This window comes from Mastomys coucha, unplaced genomic scaffold, assembly GCF_008632895.1.
Source record: "Mastomys coucha isolate ucsf_1 unplaced genomic scaffold, UCSF_Mcou_1 pScaffold9, whole genome shotgun sequence".
NCBI lineage: Eukaryota > Metazoa > Chordata > Mammalia > Rodentia > Muridae > Mastomys > Mastomys coucha.
The window spans coordinates 65,002,853-65,023,447 of record NW_022196915.1 but is presented as its reverse complement, the minus strand read 5'-3'; the positions used below and the strand labels follow the sequence as shown (position 1 = coordinate 65,023,447).

The window sequence follows — 20,595 nt, the reverse complement described above, 5'->3', positions numbered from 1 at the left end:
AAAAAAAAAAAAAAAAAAAAAAGACACTGTACAGTTTAAAAACAAATTTTACACAGCCTTACATTTCAGTTTTTTTCTTTAAGAGGAGTAAGTTGTGTACAGGGAGGTTAAATGCTTTATAGACAAGAAAAAAAACTGCTAGAACCAATTTATTCATCATCATCTTCATCTTTGTCTTCTCCTCCTATTCTTCATACTCTTCATCCTCCTCCTCCTCCTCCTCTTCCTCTTCCTTCTTTTTCTTGCTCTTTTCAGCTTTGACCTCCCCCTTTTTCACTGCATCAGTTTTTCCTTTAGCTCTGTAGACAGCAATATCCTTCTCGTACCTCTCCTTCAGCTTCGCAGCCGCCTTCTTATAGGGCTGCTTGTCATCAGCTGCACTGATGTTCCACATCTCTCCTAGTTTCTTTGCAACATCACCAATGGATGAGCCAGGATGCTCGCCTTTGATTTTGGGGCAGTTCTCAGAACAGAACAAGAAGAAGGCCGAAGGAGGCCTCTTGGATGCACTGGAGTCCTTGAACTTCTTTTTGGTCTCCCCTTTTGGGGGGTGATGTAGGTTTTGTTTTCTCTTTCATAACGAGCCTTGTCAGCCTTTGCCATATCTTCAAATTTCCCCTTTTCTTTAGCAGACATGGTCTTCTACCTCTCTGAGCACTTCTTGGAGAACTCTGAGAAGTTGACAGAAGCATCCGGGTGCTTCTTCTTATGCTTCTCCTGGCAAGTTTGCACAAAGAATGCATATGAGGACATTTTGACTCTCAGCTTCTTAGGATCTCCTTTGCCCATGGTTAGTTGATTTTCCTCCGCGAGGTGCAGTCGCCCAGTGCCCGTCCGGCTCTCGCTTGCCCAAGTGCTGTCTCTATGGAGCTCAATGTACTGCAATGGCTGTCCAATAAAAAGTTTTAACCTACAACCTGTACCTATTTATAGTGTATATGTATATGTGTGTGTATATGTATGTGCATATGTATATATGTTTATATATAAATTTATATAAGTATAAATATATGTATATATATTCATACATAATTTGAGATTTTACACTGAATGGGATAATGCATGCATGCTGGAACTGGCGTTATTTTGATAATTTATCATCTTCCCATAAATCAGATGACATTTGTAACTTAAAAAAAAATCCTCATTATCAGTTTCCAGCACTGTCTTCAAGATGTTTCCTAGGCTTGTGCAAACATTCATATATGATGGTTTCAGTCTGTGAATCTGAAATAATTTGTAGCATTTTGCAAACCTGCTTCTTCACTTAATGTGTACTATTCAAACTTATCATTTCCCACAGCTGGGTAATAGATAATATGTGAGTTTATTTAGATCAATGAGATACTAGATTATTTTTAGGTTTTGTTTCTGGTTCAGTGACTAGTCTTACACTATATTTGTATGCTACATTTGGCACTATATTTTTGCAAAAGCATGTATGCAGGGAGCTTTTGAGATGTGAAGTTGCAGGATCAGAGGTGTACATATTTGTTCAGTGCCCTGCAGCTCTGGTCTTTGTTTTTTATAGTTGTTTCTCTTCTTGTTTTCATGTCTATAAATTTTGTGATTTTTTAAAAAAAATTCTATATATATATATATATATATATACATATATATATATATATATATGTATGTATGTTTGTGTTGAACCTGTTTTTTCCTGATGAATATTGCTTTTATACTGTTCTCAGGAAGTTTACTTTCTTGGTGGTGTTTTATTTTCTGTCTTTTGCCTGAGCTCTAGCCATTACACTTCCAGCTCTTTCCTTTCTGCTTGGCTTGTCTCTTACAACTCTTTATCTGTTCAATTAAGTTCCCTTTTTATTATAACTGTGATTTCTTGCTTAGAATCCTTCTTTATTCATCCAGAAGAGGGTGTAAGCAGGTCTCAAGTGTGAAGCTTCTTATGGCTGTACTTTAAGGCAAGATGTAGCATGCTCTTGTGCAGTTGTAACCTAGAGTCTTCTTAGATCTGCAGCATGAGGGGATCATCTCTTGCTGTTTCTTTGTCCTCTACCTGTCTTTGGATTGGTTTTTTTTTTCTCTTTCTTAGAGGAGTGCCATGTTATTGCAAACTGGTTCTCTTCACCTTGCATAGATAGTTTCTTGGTAGGTGTTTGCTTTATGTTAAATACGAAGTGACATGACCCCATGTTCCTCCCCATGATGATAGTGGACTAAATCCTGAAAATTAAGCCCTTAAGCAAATGCTTTCGTTTATAAGAGCTGCCTTGGTCATGGTGTCAGCAGTAGGGCAGAGACCGAGATGATGTGTGCTCACACCTCTATAGTAAAAGTATGAAAATAGTATATAAAATTTGAACTTTACTAAAATTTATCCTTTTTGAATTCTGGGGAGAGGACTAGAATGAAGTTGTGCTAAAGACCCTGTCTTGGAAACCTCAAATAGGCATGCCTTGAAGAGAGCAGTGTGGTTAACTGAAGATAATTAGAACTTATGTGAGGTTTTTCTTAATTATTTATTGCTGTAATTTTCTGGTTGTATTTAGAATTTGGTTCTCTACTTTCAGCCTTTACTGTAATCAAATATTTCCCTCCAAGGCTTGGCCCAACAAGCCCACTGTATTCTCACCGTCCTTAGTGTGTGGTACAAGCAGACCTTAGTGAATGGACAGCTTTCTACACTGAGATAGAGAGCAGTTGGCTGGCTGCGTAGTGTTTGAGCCCGTTGAAATCCCCAAAAGTTTTTATGAAAGGATCATTTAAGTCATTATTAAGGAGTTTTGTGTGTAAGGTGTATAATTCTACAGATTATTTTCTGAGTTCTAGTCATTGGTATACTCTTAAATTTCCAGTTAAGGATTTTGTTTTTGTTTATCTGTCATTTTATGATATATGTACACATTTTACATTTTCGCCTATATAGTTTTAAAGCCTTCTGTTGAGGGGGTAATAATAATGCCTGCTCCCTTTAGTGTTGCTTCAGGGATAGATGAGTGACTCTGGCTATGAAAATGGATTCCTTTTGTGACAGTATCCAAGTTTACAAACGTTTTTCCAATGATCTTTGTTAAGATTTTGCAGCTAAGGTGGCAGTGCAATTGAATGTAATAGCAAACTATAATTGTGATTCTAAAAATATTTCGTAATACTTTTGTAACTCATTATGGTGCTCATATTCACCTGTTTTTCATCCCACATCCCCACATACATACCCATGGGTGCTTAGTAAGCTTTTAGGTCTCAGTGTTCTGTTCAGAGTTTTCTTTAAATGCCTACATTTGAAGAAATTATATAGCGTAAAATGCTTGCTTGAATCACAAAGATGAGTAAATAAGTTGTTTTCTTTTAATATATCTCCTTTAGGTGTTTTGTGGATTTACTCTCCAAGAATATTACATACTGCAGTAATACAGTTATGGCGGCTTTCCAGCCTCTCAGAAGTAGTCACGTGAAGAATAAAGCATCTGTCCGAAAAGTAAGTCCATTGTATTAAAGTTCCATTCAGTGGAACTTCTTTAAAAATGTGGGTTTGGGTTTTTAGAGTTTTAAATGAACCTTAGTATTTATATAAATTATAACATTAAAATACTATAAAGGTGAATGTGTATGAAAGTAGTGATGTCAATTATGACTGTTATGATTTTGTCTCTAAAATTATTACAGTGTAGTACCTCTTCCCCATTTCTTCTTCACACATCTTTTTCACCTTTTTAAAAATACATACTTGTTAGCACTACCTTAAAGATGTATAAGAAGTATTCATTTATTCAGCATAAATGAGTTTGAATGCTTATTACTTATCAGGACTACACTAGATGGTGAGTAACTGGTGAGTTCTTCTGTGTTGCACTGTTGATTAAACTCAGGGCCTTGTACATGCCAGATAAATTGCTTTACCACTGAGCTGTATTCCTAGCCCTCACTTCACACCCTCTTCCTTTTTAATTTCTTTTGATATAAGGTACATTAACTAGGCTGGTTTTAAAGTAGCTTTTTATCTCAGAAAAGCCTTGAGCTTGTCATTGCTTCTGCCTAATCCTCCCAGGCATCCAGGATTATAAGCCTAGACTGACAGCTTTGGTCATTCTTCCTTCACGAAGACGAGCTTTGAGTTTCATGACGTTGTTTTCTTTGCTTTTTTTATTCTCTTAATAATTCTTCTCTCTTTTGACAATGCTTATAAAGGGAGGAGATAGTTTAAGGATGGGCAAAGGCCTTTAATTACCAATTTATGGCTCCTCACTTCCTGCGGTGGCAAGTACATTATTTGCCCTCACCATTTATTATTAATTTGTATTCCTCTGGACTTGCAGGTTTTTACAGTTCTGTACTTTACTGTTTTATTTGTAGTAATTTCTGCCTAGAAATACCATTTGTTCTAGAGTGTCATGAGTTTATTTATATTGGTAGTTCAAGTTCATGATTTATTTGTGTGTGTACATTCACAAGTTAAAGTGAAAACCTCCATTCATTAATGAAAACAAAACTATAATTATCAATGTTTTAAAGTCTATCAAAGTTGGGAAAAAAGTCAGAACAATGAGCAACTCATGCATTTTCTACCTTATGTTAACATCTTTTTACAGCCATTCTCTTCTCTGTTTGTACCTCCAATTCCCTTTATATTGTGTGTGTGTGTTAGTGTCATTACCACTCCTAACAAAACCATTCATCTTAACTTCATCTGACATGTAATCTGATAAATTCCCCACAACTTGTCTTAAACTTTTTCTTGTAAACCTGTAACTTTTTCTTATTCTTATCTAGAGTCTACTCAAGGTTTGTTACATACTGCATTGAATATTTTGATTACCCCATTCTGGATCATTCCAGTGGTCTAGATTCTATTTTCATGATACCATATCTTTGGAAAACTCTGAGCTAATTCTCCTGTGAACATCCCACATTGGTTTTTACTGTACTTCTGTTTATTAGGAACACCTCAGAGGTTTCCTTGTCTTCATTGCTCCCTGTCAGGTCACGAGGTAATATCATCAGTGTTCTTGAGGAAGTGGTCCAGGTTGTAAGCATCTACTGTCTCCAATATAAATTCAGAATAACTTCGATTAAATGCTTAGCTATGTGATGATAGTTTGAGAAATGGGAGTAGCCTGTCTCCCAATAGCTTTTAACTGCATAGATATATTAGTAATCCTAATATTTAGGATATATTAGTAATTCTTTCCAAATCAGTATGTTCAGCCTTACAAAGAGGATTTTCTAATGAAATCAATTTGTCCATTATTTGTCATCCAGCAATCATAGGTAAAGAAAAGAACAGTGTACTGGCTGGTTCTACGTGTCAACTTGACACAGGCTGGAGTTAACACAGAGAAGGGAGCTTCAGTTGGGGAAGTGCCTCCATGAGACCCAGCTGTGGGGCATTTTCTCAGTTAGTGATCAAGGGGCTAGGGCCCCTTGTGGGTGGTGCCATCCCTTGGCTGGAAGTCTTGGGTTCTATAAGAGAGCAGGCTGAGCAAGCCAGGGGAAGCAAGCCAGTAAGGAACATCCCTTCATGGCCTCTGCATCAACTCCTGCTTCCTGACCTGCTTGAATCTTAGTCCTGACTTCCTTTGGTGATGAACAGCAATGTGGAAGTGTAAGCTGAAAAAACCCTTTCCTCCCCAACTTGCTTCTTGGTCATGATGCTTGTGCAGGAATAGAAATCCTGACTAAGACAAACAGTATGACTGATTCAGGAGTTATGATGCATTACCATTTCTGTTCTTTTTGCTGCCCTGATTGTTCCAGATGTAGCCAGGGATTTCTGAGTAATACAGTGACTTCTGTGCTCTATTGAAATTGCCCAATTAGTCTTTGAGCACGTCTCTAAATTCTGACACAGTTAGATGGTATAGCTTCTTTTGTATGTTCTCTCTGTCCAGGATCTTGGAACCAGACATTTTTCTGAGGAGCTCTGGTTCTTTTAATTGCTGGTTGGTGTTTAGAAACCACAGTCTGGGTATGGGATCTGCTCATTGCTACTTGAAGGTTATTGTTTCTAAGACCCTGCATTAGAAAAAAAGTAGTATATGTATTTAAAGAAATATAGATGCATCTTGATAGGTGAGATTGAAATTTAACATTACATACCTTTTTCTTGAATTCCTTAATGTTATCTCTTAGATTACAGATTTGAGTTAGATGAACTTTTTGTAGTTAGCAGCTGTTTGTTGACTTTATGTAAAATGTGAGGAGATGAAGTAAATGGAATATAGTTTTCATGATACAGTGCAGTGACCAAGCCTGCTCAGTCAGTCAACAGGTTCTCCAGCGCAGGAGTGAGGATTAAAAAGAAAGAAGACAGACAGTCGACATTGTAGCATGACCCCAGTCAATTCTGAGACTGAAGGCAAATTTAATTTTTCCAATCCGCTTTTTAAGCCATTTTAATTCCATGCAGGTATTAGGGGCGAGCAGTACAATAAGGAACTAGCAAGGCAGTAAGCAGAGCCCTTGTGACAGTTATTTAAAAAGGCTTGTCATAATGACCAAAAACTTGAGCCCACTTCATTGTCCAAGCCCAAAATCTTACCTGAGGCCAACTTGCCCTGAGATTAAAATTCCTGCCTTAACCTACTTTGCTGTCATAGCCTAAGGTTAGGTTCTTGCTGAAACTTCCTAATGTCAGATTTCTGCCTGAGCTTACTTCCTTATCATGCCCTAATGTCAGATTCCTGCCTGAAGACCATTTTCTTATTCTTGGCCAATGTCAGCACCCCAAAAGGCTCTCCACAGTTCAGTGGGTAAAAAAGATATACATATGAATATTATAATTACAATGTTATAGATCAAGTGACCTTAATCTGCAAGCAATAAAGGAGAAAATTAGACTAAAGGGTGGGGAAATCATCTTCAGCCTTGGTGTGGATAGGGTTCTGTAGGGCAGAATTGTGGTGTAAGGCAGTCCCACAGGCGCGAAGAACAGACCAGGTAGCAGAAGAAGAATATTGGAGTTAGTGAGAAGTTAGTATTGCCTTTCTGTCTGACTGTAACATTCATTGTCTCCTCTTTTTTTTTTTTTTTTTTTTTTGGGGGGGGTGGTTTTCGAGACAGGGTAGCCCTGGCTGTCCTGGAACTCAGAAATCTGCCTGCCTCTGCCTCCCAAGTGCTGGGATTAAAGGAATGCGCCACCACCGCCCGGCCATTGTCTCCTCTTTGTACAACTCCTCATTTTTGACAACTTTCTTTCTCAGACACAGAGTCTCTTATTTATTTTTGTCATATAGCTGCTTTAAGACCACTGGAAAGTCTTATTTTTAGTTATTTTTTTCTCTGTCTCTTGAGGGAAGAATAGTTGATGTTAATGTGCCCTTTTCTAGCTACACCATTTCACTCAGTATATGTATTGTGTCTGTTCTGCTAGAGACTCGGAAATAATATATGTAGTTTGCTAATTTTAGTATAAGGCAGTGATTTTCAACCTGTTCCCTCTTGATCCCCCTTTGGGGGGGGTCACATCTGTGTTATCCTATCAGATATTTACATTCTGATTCATAATAGTAGCAAAATTACAGTTGTGAAGTAGCAGTGAAATAATTTTATGGTTGGGGGTCACTACAACATGAGCAGCTGTATTAAAGGGTCACAGCATTGGGAGGGTTGAGAAGCACGGATGTGAGAGGTATAAGTACAATCTGGAGGATAGGTCTGTATGTTTTTCCAGGAAGTTGACTTTTCTTCTCAGCAGAATTGAGCTTAACAAATAATATAAAAAATAGTAATTGGAGAATGAATAACTGTAAAACTCAGATATCTGCAAGTTTTCTTACTTGTCTTAGAATTAAATGGTTTTGTTTATTCCACAGAGCTTCAGTGAAGATGTGTTTCAGTCTGTAAAGTCTTTATTACAGAGTGAGAAGGAGCTATGCAGTGTATCAGGAGGAGAGAGTTTAACCCAGGATGAGCACGCCCAGTTAACTGAGGTCTGTATACAACTTTCTGAACCCTTTTGCAATTGTGCACAATATGTTTTCATGGTCTTCGTATAACTGCAGGGTCTGTCTTTAACAGCTGTACGTAATAATAACAACTGGGAAGCAGTTGGGTTATTTTGAGGGTATAACTTGTAGGCTGCCAATGCCCCAAGGCAGGCTTCATAATGGAGAGTATTTGGGCAACACAAATTGGACCTGATTTTTTTTTTTTTTAAATGATTATTCCATGTTAGGTGGGTATGGGGTTGGGAGTGAATCTGAGATTAATTGGAGGGCAAATATGCTCAAAATACATTGTGTGAGATTCTTAAATAATTAATAACAATGTTATTTGAAAAGAAGTGTCTGTTTTAAAAAGTAGCTCACATCATTGACCAGTTGTTATATTAGCCTGTTTATAAGTGCACAGGCCTTACCGGCCTCTCACTGGGCAGGTAGGGCTTATTCAGTAATTGCTACTTTAATACTGTTTCTTTTATTCTGAAACGAAAAAAATACACGTATTTCATGTAGTCACTTTTTAAATCCTTTTCTAAAATGGGACAGAAATCTCTCCTATCCTTTCAAGTTTCCTTGCTGAACACAAAAGAGAAAATACGATGACCTTGGGTCCTGGAGGTACCAAGGGAGCCTGCTCCTTGTGGTGACATGGAAGATCTCATGGAGCAGGCTGAAGAAGAGCATGAGGACAGCTAGGGATTTGGGCTACAAAACTGAGGGTGTGTGTGTGTGTGTATTTTAAGGTATACATATCTGGTTTACCTATTTCTCTGCAATGGCAATTGCTTTTTATCTTTGTTTGGATTCGTTGTTATTAAAAGGAGTGATTTTTTTTTTTTTTTAACAGCACCTGTAGTTCATCATCACATTCATATTACAAATTGGAATCTGGTACTGGGGGCTGAGAGTAGAGCTTAAGAGTAGATTATCTGCCTCGCACATGCAAGCCCCAAGTTTAGTATTCGATCTTCACAGTTTAAAATTGCTTTTCATATCTAGATCTGTCCTTTTTGATGGTAGGTTTCTAATAATCCTTGATTTCTTACTTGGGGGTGGGAGGTTTCTGTTCCCTGTGGAATCCTTTATCTAGGGAATGAAAAGCTTCATTCCCTAAAAGGAGGAGCAGGTCTGTTAAGTGTTCTGCCACCTGGGTCTCCCTACTTGCTTTATCTTCTCTGCCTCTCTCTTCTACTTTATCTCTGTAGGGCAGAGCCACTCTTACTCTGCCTCCTGCCCTGCCCTCAGTTTTGTAGCCCAAATCCCTAGCTGTCCTCATGCTCTTCTTCAGCCTGCTCCATGAGATCTTCCATGTCACCACAAGGAGCAGGCTCCCTTGGTACCTCCAGGACCTAAGGTCATCGTATTTTCTCTTTTGTGTTCAGCAAGGAAACTTGAAAGGATAGGAGAGATTTCTGTCCCATTTTAGGGTATGCATATCTCATATATCTAAGTTTTGGGTTTTTTTTTTCTTTCTAGTGTACTGGTTCATTTTAAGTCAAGTATCTGAGCATATGGAAAGTGTTGTTGCAGCTTGGCTGACTTAAATTTTTGTTGTTGTTTTCAGTTTAATCCATATATATATTACCTGAAAAAAAAAACTCTCATCCTAGAAAGAGGAGCATGCCTTTTATATTTACATATATGTATATATAATTTCAGATCTGTTCCACTGTACCTTAAACCTTCCACATTCCCTTTTTACATCCCTTCTCTTCTGTTAGCCTCTGTTTTTCAGGCCATTTTATTTCTTCTCTTACTTAATACATGAATACATGCTTTTATGTAATTGTATAAAATCTATGATATGGCAAGAAATTAGTGCTTGTGTTTTAGAGAGGGATGCTCTATTGCCTGGAAATGTTCTGAGGGGACAGGCTTCTACTGGAGAACAATTTACTAGATGCCTAGAGGCACCCGATGCCCCACTGGATTAGTAGCCATAATTAATAAAGTGCCAGGTAATTTAGATTCTGACTAGCTTCTTAGGCACAGAAAGGAATCAAAGTATATTCAATGTACTCTTAGATTTTAACCATCCAGTTTCTCTTCAGTACTTTAATTGCTATTATTTAAATATTTTGTATTTCTAGACACAACACTTAACTTGGTAGATCATTTACTTTTTCCCCCCAAATCAAAGGGGCTAGCATGATGACAAGGACATAAATATAATCTAAAAAATAACTTTTCAGTCTCTATTCTTCAAAGGGAAATGAGAGGACTGAAATTTTTAAAAAGAAAGTACATATTATTTATCCAGTGAATTAGGAAAAGGAGCACAGTGGACAGAAGCAGAGGAAAATAAGGCCACAGGAAACTTTCCAGTTAGTCACTGCTAAAGCATCCAATGTATTGCCTTCCAACATTATTTTTCATGCATATGTTTTTAAGAATAAGGAAGAAATTATGTGCATACCACATCTTTTTATAACTTGTTCGTTTTCCTTACTGTATTTCTTCATGCCATTAGAGATGCCATAAATACTTGATTTTTATAACTGTGTGTAGGGAGTAGTAAAGGGTGTTGAAGGGAATATTGATAGGATCATCTAGTTAGGAGGGAGCCTGGGGGAATAATCTACACAGGAAGGAAGGTCTCTCTAAGAAGGCTGCTGGAATTTATAGGAACCTGCACAATGAAGAACAGCCAGGCGTAGAAGTGTCTGAGGAAGAACTTCATTTCAAGGGGACACCACTGCAAGAAGCTTAAGCAGTCATGTACAGGGCATGTGCTAGACATAGGAAAAGGGGTCTCATGGGTCTGAATAAAGGGAGGGCAGGCTGAAGGCATCCATTAACAACCATGGGAAATGGACAAGTGACACGACAGTGGACAAGTCCAGTGATGGTGGAAGTAAGAGTGCATGGCAGTGACTATGAGGATGAGGAGGGAGAAGGAACAGTGGATGGTGAGGTTTAATAGCTACAGTGTGGCGGAAACTTTGGTCATTGGGAACACTGTCTGCCCAGTGTTTAGTGCCGAGCTTACTGTGCCTTGTCCACACTCTGACCCAGGACTTAAACACAGTAAACTAATGGAGATTTTTTTTTTTTTAATTCAGGTCACATTTCTGGGCTTTAATGAAGAAACAGATGCTGCTCATATGCAGGTGGGACAATTTATTCACTTGGCAAAGACTGGGGGACTCCTTAAATTTTGGAGACTGAAAATTTTACTTTAGTCTCAAATTTTACACTGATCTTAAGGTATCTTTTAAAGCTAAAAGATACTATTTGAAGCCAGGCATAATGGTGCATTCCTTTAATTCCAGCACCCAGGAGGTAAAGGCAGGCTGAACTTTATTTAGTTCAGGACCAGTGGCTGGCCTGTACAGTGTGTTCCAGGCCAACCAGGGCTTCATAGTGAGTCTCTGTCCCTGATCCTCCAAAACAAAAATAACATTTGAGTGTGGTCTGTACATCTTCAGTTTCAGCATTTTTACTAAGGATTTGTTGGTTGTTATTTGTGAGACAAGGTCTTGTCAGATATCTTTGCTGTGGCCTTAAACTTATAGAAAGCCTGCTGCCTCCACCTCCCAAAAGCTGGGATAACAACTGTGTGCTACCTTCACTAGCTTTTGTTGATAATTCTTGCTAAGGAAATCAGATTTAGATGTCACTATTAAAATAATTTATCTGAAATCTTTAAACCACAGGCCATTTGATTGTGTTCATTATAGTGCATGTAACATTTGCATATTTTGACAGCTTTCATAATTTGATTTCAGTAGTAAGGTTCTTGTATTTTTAGTGAAGTAGACTTAAATATAAAAGGTCTCAGTTTTTACATATTTATTAATGTGTGCACAAGTTTATAGCCCACTTCATTTAGGCATTTATAGGGGACTGACACTTGAGATTAGGATCAATGACAGGTTTCCTGACAGTTGCACAAATCATTGCAGATAGCTTTTCCTTGTGCTGCTGCTAGAGAACTGGCTACTCTGCATTAGTTCCCTCTGGTGAGTATGCCTACACACTCTGCAGTCTTATCTTGATTTCCATAGCCAGAGAAAACAGCCTGGACAGCAGGACCCGAGAGGGCACACTCTCCAGAACACACAGCACAGAGCTCAGAGGCCAGCTTCCCCTACAGTGACACAATTCCAAAAACAAAACAAACAACACACCTCCACTGGCTCTCAGGAGCTGTAGACAGGACCACCTGTATGAAGCCTCTACTCTCTGCGGGGCAAAGACTGGAGGGAACCTCAAGCTGGAAAAAAATATTTCTTTTTTTTTTTTAAAAGGAAGGCAACAGAAAAGAAAGCTAGCTTTTCTTTAACCTGCATAAGTGCTTTAAAGGCTTACTTACAATATCTTTGGAAAGAGTGAGAGACTCAGTCTCTGGAGAAGGGTGTTCAGTAGCTAAGAATTCTATATGAAAAGCTCCAGAATGAAACCAGAGGACTTGAGGGTGACAACTGCTAAAAACATTGAAATGCTGACCATCATGGATGTGTGAGGTGTCCTGTTAAGATTGATGAGTTAGCTCAGTAGCAAAATGCTTGAAAGGCTCTAAAGCATTACTAAGTAGCCTTTGCTGTATTTGTTTGTTAAAAATGACTGTGGATAAACTGTATATATGTGAGCTGTTACAAAGCAGACAGTTTACTGACCAGTACACTTGAGGTTTGGATGTGCGCAACATTGTGGAAACCTTGACAGTGTTACTCTGTAGTATTGTTCATTGCTGTCACTATTATTTGAAATTAGGATCTAGCTGCAGTTTCACTGGAACTTCCAGATCTTCTGAATTCACTCCATTTCTGCAGTCTAAGTGAAAATGAAATCATTTGTATGAAGGACACCAATAAGTCATCTGATGTAAGCAGTAGTCCTCTAAATCAGGTAACTGGCGGATCATTTCTAATCTGCTTTTTCAGGGCAGGTTTTTACTATGTTTGCTCAGTAATAGTGATTGAAGCTTTCCTTGTTTTAATTTAGCCTCAAGGAAATGGTATTGATGAAAAGTCTAACTCACAAAGCATTGCCAGCCTTGAAGTATAAAATAATTTTGATCATAGCTTATAAACTAAATTCCTGCCAGTGAAGTTCTGTCAGTGGTATGCAAACTTTTAGTGAAATATTTCTGTACAGATTTCTTTGTATAACTGGAGGGACTGCTCCTGCTTTATAGCTATCCCACATTTGTGTGCTGCAAGCTGAATGTTATAAAAAATGGACTTCAGTTAACTTTCTGATTAAAGATCTTCCATGTAAAATGCTATTTTCATAAAACAGTCTTTGGTTCATTACTAATTATTTTGATAATGTATCAAAGAAAAAGGCTTTGCATTTTAGGAAGTAAGACATTTACAATTTGGAGAACTGACTGCAGCTATGAAGTGCTGCTTTGTTCCTCGGAGGGCTAGTGACTAGAGCTGTGCCTTGTTCCTGGGATTGTGTTGTTCAGTCTTAAACACTTGGTTTATTTGCTAGGACATAAAGTGCAGTTTGCTGCTATATTTGGTTTCTTTTTTTGTAAAAACAAATCATTTATCAATTTTAAAATGCAGTGTGTATAGGGAAAACTAATGGCTTGTGTTCTTAAAGCTGTAACCATGATTGTAGGTTTTAATACTGGAGAAATATAAGTTAAGAAATAAGGACAGTTCTCTTGTGGTAGAAGGGAAGGTGACATGTTGGGAGCTATAGGAAGTGGAATAACAAGTAAACTAGATTCTGACTTCTGTCCATTCATAGTGTAGTGGGTGAGATTGGTAAATATTAAAGGGGATATATTACAAACATACAGTAATAGAAAAAATAATTGCCCAAGAGACTAGAGCGATAGTACGTTCTGTAACATCTAAGGAGTTAGATTGGGGAGAATTTGGATACATGAGAGAAAAAAGATTGGAAAGGAAAAATATTAAAGTGAGATTTAAAATAATAAATAGTAATAAAAATAAATATATATCTTTAGATAACTTCAGGAAATTAAATACTTAAAATCATTAAACATTACAGAATGAAGGAACCTTTCAGTATGCATGTATTTCTTGTGCTCCCTGCCCCCTTGAGGTTTATTTTTAGGCTTTACTTCCAGAAGATGTTTTATATTTAAAATTAAAACTGATTTTTATCATCTTCCATCTCTCCCAAGAGTCATCATTCGGGAATGCTTTGTGTCATGAGAGTGTCACCTACATTACCAGGACTCAGAATTGATTTTATCTTTAGTCTCCTAAGTAAATATGCTGCTGGCATAAGACACACCCTGGACATGCACTTGCATCAGAAGCACCATCTTGAAACCACTGATGAAGATGATGATGATACGAACCAATCTGTGTCTTCCATAGAGGATGACTTTGTTACTGCTTTTGAGCAGCTAGAGGAGGAAGAGAATGCAAAGCTATGTAATGATGGTGTGTGCCTTTTATTAGACTTTTCCCTAAAGATAGGTTGAAGTTGAAAGTTCTGTTTTGAAGTTTTAAGGAGACTTAACAATTGAAATTTATTTTGAAATTTGACCTATTTTAAACATTTTAATAGTTTTTTATTTAAAAAATTAATTCTCCTGTGATATTTAAGGTCATTGTTAGAGTTGTATTGTTCAAGCCTTGATTATCTCGTAACCTAGTATCTAGCACTTTGCTGTGTTCAATTGTCAGAGTGGTTAGCTGGCAGTCACTAGTAATTTTTATAACAAATGACAAGGAGCTGAGTTTCCCATATGTGTATATCTGAAGGCATAGGGTAAAAAAGGATTATTTTATTAAAAGATGTACTTGCAAGTGTTACTAGGGATGAACTTTCTGTTAAATAGCATATAGAAAACATTCATGATATAAAACATTTTGTGTTTAATGCCAGTGTTTTAAAACAGTTTTTTTTTAGAATAATGTAAGTATTTTATTCTTTTCCTATAGAAATAAATATTGCTACACTAAGGAGCCGGTGTGATGCTGCCTCTCAGACTACTTCAGGTCACCATTTAGAAAGCCATGATTTTAAAGTGCTGGTTAGTTACGGATCACCGAAGTCATTGGCTAAGCCCTCATCTTCAGTAAATGTTCTGGGACGCAAAGAAATGGCTTCTGTGAAAACATCGGTTACAACGTCGATTTCAGAGCCCTGGACCCAAAGGAGTCTCTACAGGTCACCCAGTGCCTCAGATAAAGGCAAGGACACACAAGAGGCATTCTTTCCTTCTTCTCCTGTCCACTCCTCAGACTCTGAGTGCTCAAGCCCAAGTCCTGTGATTTTTTTGGATGAAGAGGGATATCAAAAAAGTTTGAAAGCAAAACTTGAGCTGCCCGAAATCCCTGTAACAAAAGATGATGTAGAGGATTCAGACTCAGAAGTGAGTGAATTTTTTGATAGCTTTGATCAGTTTGATGAACTAGAACAAACTTTGGACACTTACCTGTTCATGGAAGATCCTGTCATAGGGAAGTCATCACAGAAGACAGGGCACAAATATGAAAAATCTTGTATGAATCCTCAGAAATTCAAGTTTGAGTGCCCCGCTCTTCCAGCTAATGTTAGAAAGCCAACTCCTCGCAGGCCTGAGTCTCCATATGGTCACCTGTGCGATGCTCCAGACTCCCCTCGGCCAGTGATGGCAGCAGAGGACAGTGGCTTGTTCAGCCCGATCCGAACCTCTGCTTTTAGTCCTCCTGGAAGCTGTACTCCCGCTGAATGTTTCTGCCAAACAGATACTAGTGAAAATAGGAGTCATGAAAATTACTGCACTTATGAAGATTACGCGAATACTCTCTCATGTGAAGTACTAGGCTCAGTTCTTCATACTCAACATGCAAATACAATATCAGATCTTAATAGTATTAAAGGGGGAAGAAATAATACTGTAACTTTTAAGCATGGGGACTCTGATCAAAAAAGTAAATGCAGAAAATCTTCAGTGATTACAGATAGCGTTCAGAAGTTTGCAGCAGATCTTGTGGGGAAAAGTTTGGGCAGTGCGTTTAAAGACTTACAGAAAGGAGTTTCTTCATGTACCAATGCATTGTGCCACTTAGCTGTCAAATTGACATCGTCTGTATTTCAGATGGCGTTTAATGAACTTAGAAGGCAGTGTGCATTTTCACTAAAAGAACGAGCCATTGGTAGCCTGGCCAGTCTTTTGGTGAGTGAAGCCTTATCAAATGCCTTGAAAGACTTACAGTATGTGAAAAAGCAGATGTTTACAAACACAGTTGCTAGGTTTGCTGCGGACCTTGCTGAAGAGCTTGTTTTTGAAGGTATCATGGAAGTGTGCCAGTTTTCATGTCCTCAGACACCTGCATCTTCACAGTGCCAGTCATTTGACTTTGAAGACAAAGTCGTGAAGTCATATGCCAAAGATTTGTCTGAATCTGTAATACAAGAAGCATTCATAGAGCTGTCACAGACTGATGTGACCTTTACAACAAAGGCAGCAGTTAATGTTTCTATGGGTAATGTCAAATACGTGAGTGCAGAAAGTGTAGTGTCACCTACGCAGACCTTTACATTTTCCTCATCCTTTAGCAGTCAAGCAGTTATGATGACAAAACCAATGCAGGAACATAAGAAGGAGTACACAGTGCAGCAGGCTTTGTTTTGTACCTCAGGAATTGTTACTTCCATACCAGTGCCCTTGGCAGGTAGTGCCCTTCTTCCATATCATATGTCATCTACTTTGTATCAGTCCAAGTCTCTTTCATCTGAGCATAGTAAAGCAAATGGTGGTTCTTCCCAAGAGCACATTGCCATAGAAAGCGGTGCAGAGGAAGTGGATTGTCTCAGAAATACCTGTCTACCTTCAGAACTCAATCCATGCAACCAGAATGACTTCAGACCAACTAAAGGTGACAGTGACATGCAGAGTCCTTCAAAATTAATGAGTGACCCTGTGATTATTAGCAACTTTTCTGCAGCAATGGTCCATACAATAGTAAATGAAACCTTAGAATCCATGGCATCTTTCAAAGCTACAAACACTGTTGATACAATAAGGGGAAAAGCCTGTCCTCTTTCCCTTTGTGACCACGCAGCACCACAACAGAACAAAACTAGCAGGAAGGACATGTTTGCTGAGCAGTTATCCAGGACTATTATTAAACATTCCCTGGATAAAAGCAAGTCAGTGCTTCCAAATAGAGAGAAAAAGGCAGGTAGTAAGGAGCACATGCTTGCTCTTGGAGAAGGATCACAGTTGACCTTGGGGGAAACTCCCAGATTCCTTGACTTTTCAGATAACTCACCTCACCGTTCACTCTTGGTCGGAAACTATTGTGTTCCAGGATGTAAAGATTCTATGGGTTTTGGATTTTCTTTAGAGACACTGCCACCTTGTTCAATGATGACAGGTCAGAACTCTGACTCGAAGGAAGTTGTGAAGGACAAAGCAGTGACAAGGCACAATTTGAAGAATACTGCACTTGAGCCCTTGTCTTTTGTACAGGAAAGCTCTTTCCGCCACTCACAGACTTTATCATCTGCAGTGCTCACCTGTGTAGATAGTTTGCATGTGGAAGATAAGCAGAAAATCAGAGACAGAAATGTAATACCTGATACTCCCCCATCAACTCCTTTAGTACCATCTCAGACTAGTTCTGAATGGGACATCAAAAAATTAACCAAACAACTCAAGGGGGAGTTAGCCAAAGAATTTGCACCTGCGACACCACCTTCAACACCTCACAACTCATCTGTTGGTAGTTTATCTGAGAATGAACAAACTACTATAGAAAAGGAAGAGTTTATGTTGAAACTCATGCGCTCTCTTTCAGAAGAAGTTGAGAGCAGTGAAGGTGAAGAACACCCAGAAATGGATGTAAAGTCAGAGTACTCGGGGAAAAAAGTTCAGTTTGCAGAAGCATTCGCTACACACATCATTTCTCTTGCAACTGAAGTGGCAGCCTCCCACTTAGGTCATGAAATCCCTCAAGAATTCAAGATTCCAAGCCCTCACTTAAATGGGCTGAGTCAAAGAAATGTGCTGCCAGCTTTAAGTCATTCAGATGAAAACATACAGACATGCACTTTTGCAAGTGATATGGCAGCTGATGTCATTGCAGAAGCTGAGAAGATTGCAAACGCTAGAAGTTGTATGCTTTTCAGGCATGAGAGGAACATTTGTGACCGAGGTAAAGCAGAAGAGAAGCTGGATGTGGAGGATGTTGCATATCCAAGAGAAGTCGATTCATGTGTTCTTTCAGTACCAGGTTGCATGCCAGGTCTGACATATAAGTATCCCAGTTGTGAAAGTGTGACTGATGAATATGCAGGGCATGTTATTCAAGTGCTACAACAGGAAGGTGGCAATGGTGAGCTAATCATGGATCAGTATGCCAGTAGACTGGCCTACCGGTCTGTCAGGGCAGGAGTGCAAGAGGCAGCTAAGACAGTAAAAATGAAGTACAGTTCGAAACTATTCCCTCCGCACAGCTCTCATGGGAAAATAAACAAGGAACCATTGGTGTTCTCAAGTAAAGAACATCACCAAGCAGTAGACAGACAAAGAAAAAGAAATGGTAGCCATCTTTGCAAATACCAGATGTGTGAAAAGACACAGGATCCATGTAGAAATGAACTTTCTGAACTGTACAGTTTTTCAGCCTCTCTTGCTAGCAGTATAACAAGAGATGTAAAGAAACAGCTGACAGCACCTAAAGTTGACTTGCCAAAATCCTCAACAAATGGTTGTCTTTTTGAAAAATCTGAATGTGTTGACAGCAGTGAGAGTGTTACTGGACCAGAATTTTCAAAGTCTTGCCAACCTTTGCAGAACAATGGATTTTGCCAGAATACAGGCAGTTTAAGTGTATATAGTTGTGGAGAGAATGCTCAAGCTGTAGAACAGTATGCTAGAAAAGTAGTGGGTGACACTTTAGAGCAAAGTTTAGGACCTGCGGTTTTCCATAATTCAGAGACCACAACATCAGCAGACAGGATTACTTATGCAGAAAAGTTGTCACCACTTATAAATGAAGCTTGCAGATACTGTGACCTTAAGGAATTCCATGGTTGCACCAGGAATTCTGCTCAGCTCTTTCCAAAGCAGAGTCCATGTGCTAGTGCTAAGCCAAGTTCACATTCAAAACTTAGTAGCATCCGTCAGAAGTCAAGAATTTTTCATCTTGATGTACCTCAAATCCATGTTAATCTTGATAGAAGGGCAGTGCTTGCAGAGAAGATAGTTGCTGAAGCTATTGAGAAAGCAGAGAGAGAATTGAGCAACACGAGTTTGGCAGCTGACAGTGGAATCGGACAAGATGGCATTAGCTTTGCTGAGAGCCTTACCACAGAAATCATGACAACAGCTGTGACCAATGCCGGGCATGCTGTTAGCAGGTAGGTTTCAAATTTTCTGTGGAGTCTTGTAATAGAATGAGAAGTTAACTTTACCCTGTATGTTTTAGGTTCTGTTCATAAAAAGTCTACTTACTTTCTTCCTAACGTAACAAAAATCTTCTCTGTTGCATTTGTATGTGACTTCATATCCTGTGCATGGTTTTCACATGAAATTTTTGTTTCCCAGTTCCTTTTGAGAGTAATTATTCATTTACAGGACTGGAAGGTGAGAGAAAGCACAGTAACATCAATGCACAGAACTAAGAAGCAGGTAAATAGAATAAAAGAAACTGGTGAATTTTATTCAAGAGTTTAGACTGGTATATTTACTACTCTGAGATTAATGTCTGTTTCTATGGTTGAGACAGCTTTTTATACATGGCTTTGGACTGTTCTTATTCTTCTGTCACAGCTGCTCCAGAAGAGGACACTAGATGGTCATTCCTAAGCCCTCCCTCTTAGGACTCAGCAGATAACTTTGTATTCAGTCTTCAGACTATTCATTTTCTTCCTTAGACCCGGCCAGTAACGTACCTGGGCTCTCCCTTAACGTACCTGTGTTCTCCCTTAAGTAATGTACCTGGGTTCTCCCTTAAGTAACGTACCTGGGCTCTCCCTTAAGTAACGTACCTGGGTTCTCCCTTAAGTAACGTACCTGGGCTCTCCCTTAAGTAACGTACCTGGGCTCTCCCTTAAGTAACGTACCTGGGTTCTCCCTTAAGTAACGTACCTGGGTTCTCCCTTAAGTAACGTACCTGGGTTCTCCCTTAAGTAACGTACCTGGGCTCTCCCTACGCTTGTTTTGTCCAGGCTGCTATTTGCAGGCTCTCTCTTTGTATTTCTGTTCTTGTGTCTCTCTTAAGCAGTTGTGCCAGGCTTCTGTAAGAATTGCAGAGTCCACTCAGTTGTATATAGTTCTGCCTCACATTTTATAAAGTTAAGATGATTTAAGGTTGAAGAATGATTGATTCAAATAGATTGTTCACTAAGATGTTAACTGAATTGTTTTCACTAATGTTCCTTTTCTCATAATTGTTTTAGTAATGGTAGAATTATATTACGAACCTTTAACACTCACCAGGGAGCCATATGAATATCAAATAGGAAAGCATATGATAGTGAAATTTTAGAACAATAATGGATCTAGACTTTATTTTCAGCTACCATGAATACAGTTACCTAGTAGTCATTACAAACCCTCTTTTAGCCTCCGCTTGTGAATCATTTTCTTAAAAATGTAGGTAACAGGAAAAAGTGTTAAATAAAATAAAGTTATAGTGTAAGATATCTTACACTACAGTGTAAGTGTCAAGCCTAACTGAGTTGTTAGATCTTAACTGCAAACTGAGAAGTGCCTTAAAAATGGGAAGGGCAGTTCAGGGCCTTATGTTAGGTGTTAGGG

The 20,595-nt window shown here is 38.6% G+C and overlaps 1 protein-coding gene, 1 long non-coding RNA gene and 1 pseudogene across 4 annotated transcripts in view; 1 reads left to right on the top strand and 2 right to left on the bottom strand.

Moving 5' to 3' along the window:
• The window catches only part of Akap11 (A-kinase anchoring protein 11), a 49,502-nt gene that overhangs the window by 12,363 nt on the left and 16,544 nt on the right, over positions 1–20,595 (top strand). For all 3 annotated transcript variants that reach the window (XM_031363067.1, XM_031363066.1, XM_031363065.1), the window contains exons 2-7: positions 3,331–3,442; positions 7,776–7,892; positions 10,967–11,014; positions 12,621–12,755; positions 14,014–14,278; positions 14,783–19,193. In XM_031363067.1, the coding sequence (XP_031218927.1) occupies positions 3,383–3,442; positions 7,776–7,892; positions 10,967–11,014; positions 12,621–12,755; positions 14,014–14,278; positions 14,783–19,193 (5,036 nt within the window). In that variant the 5' untranslated portion in view covers positions 3,331–3,382. The remainder of the gene's footprint in view (positions 1–3,330; positions 3,443–7,775; positions 7,893–10,966; positions 11,015–12,620; positions 12,756–14,013; positions 14,279–14,782; positions 19,194–20,595) is intronic.
• Positions 150–789, bottom strand: LOC116085422 (annotated as a pseudogene).
• LOC116085423 overlaps positions 16,104–20,595 on the bottom strand; it is an 11,559-nt gene continuing 7,067 nt past the window's right edge. The window contains exons 2-5 of the long non-coding RNA XR_004116540.1: positions 19,974–20,072; positions 19,288–19,412; positions 18,989–19,048; positions 16,104–16,231 (exon numbers count right to left, since the gene is read on the bottom strand). This is a non-coding gene — a long non-coding RNA (uncharacterized LOC116085423). The remainder of the gene's footprint in view (positions 16,232–18,988; positions 19,049–19,287; positions 19,413–19,973; positions 20,073–20,595) is intronic.